General features: G+C 47.9%; 1 protein-coding gene across 7 annotated transcripts in view; it reads right to left on the reverse strand.

Moving 5' to 3' along the window:
- Positions 1–7,531, reverse strand: part of LOC146356057 (uncharacterized) — a 14,405-nt gene extending 6,874 nt beyond the window's left edge. For 2 of the 7 annotated variants that reach the window (XR_014787272.1, XM_084831488.1), the window contains exons 1-3: positions 7,430–7,531; positions 2,900–3,888; positions 201–330 (exon numbers count right to left, since the gene is read on the reverse strand). Coding sequence is in view for 4 of the 7 variants with exons in the window: in XM_084831488.1 (XP_084687614.1) it covers positions 201–330; positions 2,900–3,673 (904 nt within the window). In the remaining 3 variants the exon portion in view is untranslated. Of the gene's footprint in view, positions 1–200; positions 331–2,899; positions 4,230–7,429 lie in introns of those variants that run through there. The other 5 variants (XR_014787274.1, XM_084831489.1, XR_014787273.1 and 2 more) reach the window with 4 other exon arrangements.
- Between the last annotated feature and the right edge of the window lie 4,395 nt (positions 7,532–11,926).

An 11,926-nucleotide genomic window follows, 5' to 3' on the forward strand; every position in this document is an offset into this window, starting at 1 on the left:
AATCCTGCTGCTTGTTTAGAACTTTATGGCTTTTAGCTTCTTTATTTATTCATTCATTTCTTGTGCTTATATTTCAGTTATTTTATTTGTTTTGTAAACGGCCTTGGGAACATATATTACTGACAAAAAACAAACAAATAATGTTGCCCAATTAGGCTCTTTCTTGCAACTAATATAATTCCGGCGTGAGGGCTGCTTACCCAGTGGGTTGGCGTCTGCTTCATCCTCCTGCTTAATTTCCATACTCATCTGATTTTGTGCAGATTCAGACAACGCCTCCTCTGTGTCTGGGAATTTCATCAGCACCCCCTGGAATGGCTCCATTGGCGCCTGAAAACAGCAGGGAGTCGTTTATCATTAGCATCATTACTGGATATATTTCTATTCCGAGCTCAGGGAGACATGGAAGATGCTCTCCATCCCTTCAATCTCCCTTATCCTTGTGGGGTAGGCTAGGACTGAGAGGCCATCCAATAGGCTTCATGGCTTAGTGCGGATCTGAAGGTGGGACTTCCTGGAGCTAGTCCTGCAAGCCCCAGCCGAGTCCTGGGGAATCTGCTCGTTATCTCTGATTGGAGATAAAAAAAAGGGTCCCTCTCTGTGCCGCTTGTCTCCCACCAGGGGGCTGAGCAGAGCACAGGGGAATCCTCTTGTTATCTCCCACTATGTTCAGCATCTAAGGCCCTTCTCTGGATGCCTCCTCCAAGGGAGGCTTGGAAGGTGGCAACAAGAGAGAGGGCCTTCTCAGGGGTGGCCCCCCAACTGCAGAATGGCCTGCCTGATGAGACCTGCCTGGCACCAACATTGTTATCTTTTTCGTGCCAGGTTAAGACCTCTCTTTTCTCAGGCACTTGGCAGCTTTTAAATCAAGTCCTGGGCTTGTCTTATGGGTGACTGCTTCAAGTTGGTTTTAGATATATGTTGTCTCTGTGTGTACTGTCTGTGTGTTTTTATGTAGTGTTTTGAACTTTGCATACTGTATCTAGGGATGTATGGACTGTGTAAAACCTGTTCCATCTGTGTTTCATGGATTATCAGGTGCCTTTTGTTCCATCTCCACTCACAGACGGATGCAGATTTTTTTCTTCATGCGGTTTCATAACAATTTACGTAATTTACCTCAGTACATAACATTTAGCGTATCGTCCCCCATTCCATCCCACTTTTCCTCAGCAGGAACGTGTGTATTTTTCCACGAATAAATATGTGTAAATTTTGGGAAAGTAAAAAAACATCAGAAAGTCCACGGACTCTGTGCAGCCTGAGGGGATCGCTCCGCAGCGGATTCCGCAGGTTGGATTCTTAGAAATTTGAGGTCATTTTAGTCCGTCTCGAATTTCCCCAGCATCTCCAACTGTATCTTTACTAGTTTTTAATAAAAAAACTGCCCAGAGAGCTTCGGCTACGAGGCAGTATAGAAATGTAATTAATAATAACAAGGCGATTCTCCCCCACAGGCCAGGGGATGGGGCTTAGGGAGTGGTGGGAGAGAGGAGGGGAGATTGCGCACCCGTGAGGGATAGATTAGGCTGCAGGCTGGAAGCTGCACCCTCCTGCTGCAGCCAGTGAGCTTCAAGTCCGAGTGGGGATTTGAACCCAGGTCTCCCCAATCCTAGCCCAGCACTCTAGTCACTACCCTCTGTTGGCTCTCCAGTTACGGTCTGGGGCTCATTTCAGACAGCAAAAACACCCAATGTGGCCCACTTAATGGCTAAAGATGTGATGAGAAAGAGTTCTTCATCTGGGTTCCCAGCACAGCACCTTGCCCCAAGGACTGGAAGCGGGTGTATGAGGGGTGCCTGGAGCTGCCAACTTTTCAACCAGCCACTGCAGCTGTGCCTTTTACAACAGATATTATCTTTCTCTATAACTAAATGAAATCAGATTATCATGTTTCCTCTCCACACTGTGAAAGGTTCCGCTTGCCAATTTCTGCACACCTCACCTAAAGAGGAGTGGGTTGCAATGGACGCTGGTGACTCCGATGTCAGCGGGGTGGTGAATTCACTCCACTACATCACTGGGTACACTGCCTCCAAACTTGGTGGCTCTATGGATAAAGCCAAGTGCTCCGCTGCATAAATAAATATACACTTCAGGAAAGAGCTTTGAGTGCTTAAAATACGCTGGAGGAAACATCTGGATACCCTGGCAACAGCCACATAAGGGGGGTGAGTTTCTTACAGAACACTTCCACATCTTCTAGAAAAATCCCAGGATGCTCAGCCTTGCCACATTTGGGGCCAGGTTATTTGGTGGGCCACCTTCACCCAAACGAACCTGCCCATGCCCTGAGATCAGCTACAGAGGCCCTGAGATCAGCTACAGAGGCCCTGAGATCAGCTACAGAGGCCCTGAGATCAGCTACAGAGGCCCTGCTCGGAGGCCCACCCTGTAAGGGACAGGGTCTTTTCAGTGGTGGTTCCAGGCTTGTGGAACTCCCTCCCACTGTTGTGCATATGGCCCCATCAGCACAGGCCTTTGAATGTGCTTTAAGGTCCTATTTATTTCAAGCTGCTTCCTTGTAAAGCAAGGGGGGCAACTTGTGGACCTGTAGACGTTTTGGCCTACAACTCCCATCAGCCATAGCCAACACAGCCAATGGTAAGGGATCATGGGAGTTGTAGGCCGAAAGATCTGGAGGGCCACAAGTTGCCCACCCCTGTTGCACAGTGTTTATGGCGGTGCTGATTTGAAGGTGTTTTAGGCTGATTTTAACGGTATGATGCAGGCCAGTTACGGAACTGCAATACTGTATTTTATGATTATGTATATTGTATTTTTATGTTTCACATAAACTGCCTTGTGAGGGCGTTGTGTTAAAAAATACTTAGACAGAATAAAATTAAATGAAAGACATGCAAATTACCAGGATGAAACCCCCTGGTAAACCCCTCACCTGCAGTTCCCCTTTCTCTTGCTGCAACCTTAAGAACTCCTCTGCCAGGGCCACGGCCTTGGCTCCTGCTTCCGGCTCGCGTTCCTTCACCCAGCTCTGCATCTCCGGGGGCAGGACAGCCAGGAACTGCTCCAGGATCAGCAGTTCCAGGATCTGCTCTTTGGAGTGCCTCTCAGGCGCCAGCCACTGGTGGCAAAGGTGCCAGAGGTGCCAGAAAGCCTCGCGAGGCCCTTCAGCCTCCTTGTAGCAGAACTGCCTGAAGCCCTGGCGCTGCGCTTCCTTGCCAGTAAAATCCTCTGTCACCTCTTCCTTCACCCTGCTTGGGTCTCCCTCGTCGTCTCCTTGCCCATTACAGTCTTCCCGGGCGGCTCCATTTGGGCCCAGAGGGAGGCAGTTCATGGCATTTTCTGTTGTCTGTCTGGCGGAAGCTGCTCCCTCGTGGGAAATCAGGGCAGCCTTCACATCAGCCTGGGGCACCAGCAGTTGAGGCCTTCCCCTGCCAGACTGCATTGTTTTCAGGGAAGCCTGCCAATGGGACTCCCAGAGCAGGGACCACCCTTTCTCTCCTCCCTCTTTAACACACTGTGGCAGTGGCCATCTTGGATGCTCTTCACGGGTTCCCAGCTGGATGATACCAGGGTCATCTCGTATTCTGTCACATTCAGTGCGCAGTTCCGGTCCAGTTGGTTCCCACTCCTCCATTTTCATCCCCGCTTGAGCTTCCTGGAAATGGATGCCCCGGGCTGACCCTTCTCCAGGTTTCACAGCCGCCATTTCCTCTCACTGGGGAACGACCACCACTTGACTTGCACCCTTGTTTTCTGCGAAGGTTGGGTGAAGCTGCCACTTGCAGTGGGGTGCAGCTTTGTACCTGCAGTTACATCAGAAGAAGGTGATCACGAAAGAACGACAAAACTCCCTCCATGACGCCTACCAGGGTTTTCTGGCCAAATGTGGAACTGTGCAGAAGCTCCGCTGTCTTTCCCAATCTACTAGGTGAAAGGGAACACAAAGAGAAGTAAGAAAAATGGACGGAAGAACTGATGACATCGGCACTGTATACTTATACAGCCTTTTTTATTTGGAAATCAATGTTGCAACTATGCTAACTATGCAGGACTGCTAATCAATTGTTTTAAACTTTGTGTGAAACATCAGTATTTATATTAAAATGTTGTTATATTTTTTACACACACAATTTTCCTTAAACCTATTTTATTTTCTAGGAAGAACTGATGGTAATTTTGTATTTTATATCGTATGGTGGAAAGGCAGGATATAAAAGCTAATCAATTTATAATCATAAAAGAGGTGATGTCTGTCTGTCTGTCTGTCTGTCTGATAGCACCATGGCTCCAAGATCATGAAACCTAGACAAGTTGATGTGCATACTAAGGGGACCCTAGGGGTGTGCACCTTGAGGTTATTTTGCTTTTAAAATAAATTAAATTATTTTTATTAATTTAAATGTGTTCATGTGGTTAAAATCTGTAGTAATGTTTTCAGTCACTAGGTGTCAGACTTCCCTAACCAGTGCATAGCTTTGCAGTCCCTACAGTTTGAAGCCAGGGCAGAGTAGTAGGCCCAGAGGGAGATGTCTACACTTGCCCCCTCCTTCCTACTGCAGGACAGCCCCCACTCTGGGGAATAGTGTCAGACTCCTCCCTCAAAGGAGCTATAGGGGTGGACCATGATAGGGGATGTGTCAGCGGGCATTCCTTCACTCAGATGGGGAGGGCACAATGTGTCCAACTCTGACAACTCTGTAAATTTGCTTGAAGGCTTTGTTGTATCAAGCTAAGAGCTATTCCAGCCTGTGTGAAGCCAGGTTCATTCGCTATTAAACAAAATAAAATAAAGCCTTGGGGTGGGGGTGGGGGAAATCAAATGTAAAAATAAATCAGTGAAAAACACACCAATAACATTAAAAAAATAAACAGCAGAAACACACACACCAGTCAAAACCTATTTCAATAACCTGACAAGTCATCTTAAAGGCAGAAGGATATCCAGCATGCAGCTAGGTTGGCTTCCTTTGGCAGGGAGTTCCACAGACTGGGAGCAGCCACCCAAAAGGCCCTCTCTCATGTTCTTTCCAAAAGGAACATGATTCCAAAATGATGGCGGGACAAAAAGAAGGGCTTCTCCTGCAGATCTCAAAAACCCGGGCAGGCTTGTATGGGTCCCAAGATGTATAGGGCTTTATAGGCCATAACCATCACTTTGGATTGTGCCCAGAAAAGGACCAGTAGCCAGTGAAGCTGTTGTAAGAAGAGATTCACAATAATCGCCCTGGGTCAGTAGTCTGGCCACAGCATTCTGGAAGTTTCCGAACACTGAAGCTGAAGTTTCCAGACACTTTTCAAAGTTAGGCACACATAACCGTAGTCCAAGCAGGACGTAACTAACGCATGTGTCACTGTGGCAAGATCAGCAGGCACAGTTGGTGCACCAGACTTAGCTGTGCAAACACACTCCTGAAACCTGAGTATCCACTCCTGGGCTTTCCCACCCTGTGCTCTATAGCCCTACAGGGCTACCAGCCCCAAACTCAAGTATTTTATAGCTCTATAACAGAGAGGGACCCACAGTTCTGGAGATGGGAAAGGCAAACATCCCAGTGCTCTTCAACATTTTTATTAATGACTTGGAGGAGGAGGTGCAGGGAATGCTGATCACATTTGCAGATGACACAAAATTGGGAGGGATAGCTAATACTTTGGAAGACAGAAATAAAATTCAAAGTGATCTGGATAGACTGGAGCGCTGGGCAGAAAACAACAGAATGACATTTAATAGGGACAAATGCCAAGTTCTGCACCTAGGAAAAAGAAACCAAATGCACAGTTACAAGATGGGCGATACGTGGCTCAACCACGCTACAAGCGAGAAGGATCTTGGAATTGTTGTCGATCACAAGCTGAATATGAGCCAACAATGTGATGTGGCTGCAAAAAAGGCAAATGCTATTTTGGGCTGCATTCATAGAAGCATCGCTTCCAAATCCCGGGAAGGACTAGTTCCCCTCTACTCAGCACTGGTTAGGCCTCATCTGGAGTACTGTGTCCAGTTCTGGGCACCACACTTTAAGAAGGATGCAGACAAACTGGAGAGGGTTCAGAGGAGGGCAACAAAGATGATCAGGAGACTGGAAACAAAGCCCTATGAAGAGAGACTCAAAGAACTGGGCATGTTTAGCCTTGAGAAGAGAAGACTGAGGGGAGATATGATAGCACTCTTCAAGTATTTGAAAGGTTGTCACAGAGAAGAAGGCCAGGATCTCTTCTTGATCATCCCAGAGTGCAGGACATGGAATAATGGGCTCAAGTGACAGGAAGCCAGATTCCGGCTGAACATCAGGAAACACTTCCTGACTGTAAGAGCAATACGACAATGGAACCGATTACCTGGGGAGGTGGTGGGCTCTCCCACACTGGAGGCCTTCAAGACGAGGCTGGACAGCCATTTGTCAGGGATGCTCTGACTTGGATTCCTGCATTGAGCAGGGGGTTGGACTCAATGGCCTAGTAGGCCCCTTCCAACCCTACTACTATTCTATGATTCTATGAACCCTAATTCCACCCCACCACACACACCCCTCAGATACACTGACTATAAAGCAGCCTTCCATGACCTGTGGTGGGCTCTCCCACACTGGAGGCATTCAAAATGAAGCTGGGCAGCCATCTGTCAGGGATGCTCTGACCTGGATTCCTGCGTTGAGCAGGGGGTTGGACTTGATGGTCTTATAGGCCCCTTCCAACCCTACTATTCTATGATTCTATGACCTGGGGTCCTACTGATGTCATAGACTACAACCTCCATCACCCACAGCCAGCATAGCCCATCCTGGCTGGGGATGATGGGGGTTGTATAACACCCCCATCTGGAGGAGCCCAGGTTGGGGAAGGCTGCTCTACAATTAATATATAGGATTTTCAGCAGGGCTTTCATTGTACCCCAACTCCCATCAGCACCAGCCAACACAGCATATGGTGAGGGATGATTAAAACTGCAGTCCAGCAATATCTGGAGGGCCACAGGTTGCCCAGCCTTGATTCAGAGTGATTAAGGGCGCAATCCTAGGAAAATCTGTAATGCGTGTGCATGCATTGATATTGTGATATGTAATGTCTGAAAATGGGATTCTCAGTGTGGAAAAGTGTTTCTAAGGGTGCAATCCTATGCATGTTTAGACGGAAAAAAAGTCCTACTGCTCCCAGCATCTGGGAGTTGTGGGGCTTTTTTTCTGTCTAAACATGCATAGGATTGCACCTTAAAGGGCTTCACAAACCGTAATCCTTACGATTACCCTGTAAGGTAGGCCAGTATAAAGTGTTCACTATTCATATATACTAGGATGATGATATTATTATTATTATTATTATTGCTGCTTGATGCATGCAAAGGATGTTTCACATTCAACATCCTCCTATCCTCAGCCCATGCGTTTCTGCCACCCCATCTTTCTTGCTCCTGCCCCCCGGCCGAAGGCCTCGACCACCAATCTCCCCCCACCCCAATCCTTACCTCCTATTTTGAACTGGTGGCTGCTGCCTCCATGCGCCAGCTTGCTGCTCCTTGGAGAGGAAGCTAATAGAGACAGAACAGGAAGGTGCACCCACTACTGGCACCCCCCATTCAACCCCAAATGTTGTGGCCCCTCTAGGATTTCAGTCTCTGTGCGGCCCGGGCTTTGGAGGAATCCTTGCAGGGAGGCTTTTCCAGATCTCGCCAGGCGCTGCCGCTGCGTTTTTTCCTGTGCAACTTGCGTGACGCCCATCCAGAAATAGGGAGGAGCACTTCAGTAGTGGAGAAGTCTCCTGCTCCTTTAATCATAAAAGCATGAGAGCCTTGCTGGATCAGCCCGGAAGCCCATTGAACCCAGTCCCCTGCCTCCAAAGGCGGGCAGCCAAATTCTCGCTGTTGCTTCTCCAGCAGCTGGTGTGCATGCTGTGCCTGGCCGTGGAGGCTCCATTTTTAACAAGCCTAGCTAATAGCTCTGTTTGGCATGAATTTGTCTAACGCTATACAACGGGGTGCATGGCCCTCAAGGCCTAACCTATAAGGAAAAGGGCAACTAAAATGATCAAGGAGCTGGAGGAAGGGAAGGTTACAACAGCTGGGATCATTTAGCTTGGAGAAGAGGAGAGTGAGGGGAGACGTGATAGAGGTGTACAAAACTATGCATGGTGTGGAGAATGTGGGTAGGGAGACATTTTTCTCCCTCTCTCATAACGCTAGAACCCAAAGGGGTCACCCCATGAAGCTGAATGGTGGGAGATTCAGGACAGATAAAAGGGAGGACTTCACAAAGCGCAGAGTCAAAACTATGGAATTCGCTACCACAAGATGTACTGATGGCCACCAATTGGAATGGCTTTAAAAGGGGGTTGGACAAATTCTTGGAGGAGAAGGCTCTCAATGCTTACTAGTCCTGATGGCTATGTGCTACCTCCAGTATCAAAAGTAGTGTGCCTCTGTACACCAGTTGCTGGGGAACATGGGCGGGAGGCTGCAGTTGCACTTGTGTCCTGCTTTTGGTTTCCCATGGGCAGCTGGTTGGGCACTCTGTAATCAGAATGCTGGACTAAGTGGACCCTTGGTCTGAACCAGCAGGGCTCTGCTTAGGTTCTTATATGTGTGTGCCAGGCATCACATGTGGTTTGCAAAGCCAAAAACGTCGTGCACCCATACTATTTAAGAATATAGGAAGAGTCCTGCTAGATTGGACTAATGGCTTGTCTTGCCTAGCCTCCTGTTTCTGACAGATGATTCTGGGAAGGCCACAGACAGGGCTTGAAGGTGATGGTTCCCTCCTGCTGTTTGTCCCCCAGTAACGGGCACCCAAATATACACTGCATCTGAACATGGAGGTTCCATTTAACTGTCATGGCTATGACTGTAAGAGGAGACCTGCTAGACTAACAGTCAGTTTATTCCAGGGATATTGAACCTTAGGCCTGCAAGCCAAACGCAGCCCACCTGGTCATAATCCGGCCCTCGGGAATTCGCCAAGTGGCCACGCCCTGTTCTATGGAGGCTTGGTGGCTCAGATTTCGGTGGAGCTATGCATCCCTTCTGGGTTTCAGTCAGAACCAGCCAGAACTCCAAAGGTGCTATGCAAGGTGCTGAACCTGTTTTGGGGATATGGTTCAGCACCTTGGATGGCCCCTTTAGAGTTTTGGCTGGTTCTGACTGAAACCCAGAATGCAACACCGCCCCACTGAAATTGGAACCACCGGCCTCTACTGCTCCCTCTCTGGCCTCACCCTCTTTTTCCTGGAGCGCTGAGCACTGGGTAGTTTCCCAGCTTTTGCACTGTTTGTTTTCCCATTCTAAAAGCTTGAAAGGCCTCTCCTAAAACTTAGTTACGGGCAGTAAGACCGGTAACTGAAAATACGGTGGTATATTTGCCTCTGTCTCTTTTGCCTCCAGGCCCGCTCACCTGTGGAATGTGGCTGAGACCTGGGATTCAGAGGTATACTCCTTCTAAACATGGAGGTGCCATTTAACTGTCATGGCTATGACTGTAAGAGGAGACCTGCTAGACTAACAGTCAGTTTATTCCAGGGATATTGAACCTTAGGCCTGCAAGCCAAACGCAGCCCACCTGGTCATAATCCGGCCCTCGGGAATTCGCCAAGTGGCCACGCCCTGTTCTATGGAGGCTTGGTGGCTCAGATTTCGGTGGAGCTATGCATCCCTTCTGGGTTTCAGTCAGAACCAGCCAGAACTCCAAAGGTGCTATGCAAGGTGCTGAACCTGTTTTGGGGATATGGTTCAGCACCTTGGATGGCCCCTTTAGAGTTTTGGCTGGTTCTGACTGAAACCCAGAATGCAACACCGCCCCACTGAAATTGGAACCACCGGCCTCTACTGCTCCCTCTCTGGCCTCACCCTCTTTTTCCTGGAGCGCTGAGCACTGGGTAGTTTCCCAGCTTTTGCACTGTTTGTTTTCCCATTCTAAAAGCTTGAAAGGCCTCTCCTAAAACTTAGTTACGGGCAGTAAGACCGGTAACTGAAAATACGGTGGTATATTTGCCTCTGTCTCTTTTGCCTCCAGGCCCGCTCACCTGTGGAATGTGGCTGAGACCTGGGATTCAGAGGTATACTCCTTCTAAACATGGAGGTGCCATTTATCTCCCAGGGCTAAGAGCTGCTGATGGATCTCCATGGATTTGTCTAATCTATTTTTAAAGCCATCTAAGTCCCCACTCTCTATGCCTTGCGGTTGGGAATTCTACAAGTGCATTGTGTTTTGTGCAGAGCACTTTCCTTCTTTGAAACACACCACTTTCACCTGTGTTCTGAATCATTGCCCGGAAAAGGGAAATTTGACAAGCGAAGTATTGCTTACCCCTACAGCATGTGTCTCAACTTGCTGAGAACGATTAAAGCTGCAGGGAGTCCTATTTTGCATCTGGCCTCCTTGCTCCTGACTGAGCTTAACTGTGCATCCCTGGCTCGGAGTCTGGAGACAGTCTGTCTCTGTTTTGCATGTGTTGTTGATGTAGTTCTAGGCCTAAATGTCTGGCTTAAGGCAGGCACAGAAGGTGACTGGATAGAATTCTATGCCTTTCACAGTTGTGTACTTAAGGAACGTTTTTGCAAGGAGCAGCTTCTCCCAACCCCCCAGAAATTCCCAGGTCCCTGCCCTCTCTTCCAATCAGAATATCAACATTTTGCCATGGTTCCTGCGGCTTTCAAGAATTGCCATACAGGCAAAACCCAACAGGTGAAATTTTCCCCACTGCAGCTTCTCTGGATTTCTACACATCATGCATTTGTTGAAGGTACAAGAACCCGGCATGTTAGTGTTATGATTTGAGTGAGTTTAAAATGCAAAACTGGGCATGCTCAGAGGTCTTTTTTTGAAATCAGATGTTGTGTTGTGTCAAGAATATAGAAGTTGTAAAGCATGGAATGGCGGATGGGAAGAGAAATATTAGTTATGTACTTCACAACTGAATACACTTGGCTGTCTAAAGTGCCCCCGCCCCTTCAAGACCAGGGTCTAAAATTATCTAGCTGCACCACTGTGTGCAGAACCCTCAGGCCTTCAAGGTCCAAACTGGTGCACTTTCAATATTTCCTTCGTTTGGTTTGCCCCACTTTTGTTCAGTCCCAATTTTGTCTTTTTAAAATCCAACTGTGCGAGCCATTTCTTTGAATCCCTTCTCCCTGCCTCTCATAAGCAGAGCCCTGCTGGATCGGACCAAGTGTCCATCTAGTCCAGCATTCTGTTCCCACAGTGGCCACCCAGACACCTGCTTTTGGACCCAAATTCGCTCCACAAGGGCTAAAGAAAGTAGGGGGGGAGGATACACTCTATTGGCACTGAAGTGGAAAAATACCGCTTGCATTGTCAGCATGGGAACGTGTTGCTGAGGTGCTGAGAATCGCATAAGCCAAAGGACATAGTGATTGAATTAGTGCTAGCGGACAGTGGCTGATTAACTTACTGCGCACAAGTCACAATGCCTAGCAAGGCCCTTGTCTCTGGAAACCGGAAAACTTCCTCTGAAGGAAGATTGTAGCCCCTTGCTCAGTGCTGCACCAAATACTGACCAAAGCTTATGTCATGTGCCTTGTTTACTTGTCTGTGTAAATACCAAAGTCACCTATTGTGCTGGGTCTAGTCCTGAGGGGCCACACTGGCAACTCTTGACTGCACCACACCTTGGTGTTCTGGTAATAAACATCCGCTCGAACAAAAGTCGGTGTCTGTTCTCTGGCCGAGCCCAGCAAAAGGGTAAAATTCTGCAACAGCTCCAATGATTGTGCCCAGGTTTGTAACCGTAAACCATTGAACTGTTAGATTGGCAATCCACTCGCCTACATATCCTATATCTCTCATTTATTTCTGATGAAAAGCAGACCTATCCAGCTTTAAAACTGTAACTGCTATTCTTCGATTAATGAGTTTCCCATCGAAATACCACAGCTGCATTTGGCGTGAAATTCCAGATTGTGAAGAGCAGGTTATAGAATAAACAAGTGTTAAATGTTGCTGGAAAGAAAATT

Source organism: Heloderma suspectum, chromosome 2 (assembly GCF_057233095.1).
Source record: "Heloderma suspectum isolate Gila_16-S chromosome 2, 16-S_ref, whole genome shotgun sequence".
Taxonomy (NCBI): Eukaryota; Metazoa; Chordata; class Lepidosauria; order Squamata; family Helodermatidae; genus Heloderma; species Heloderma suspectum.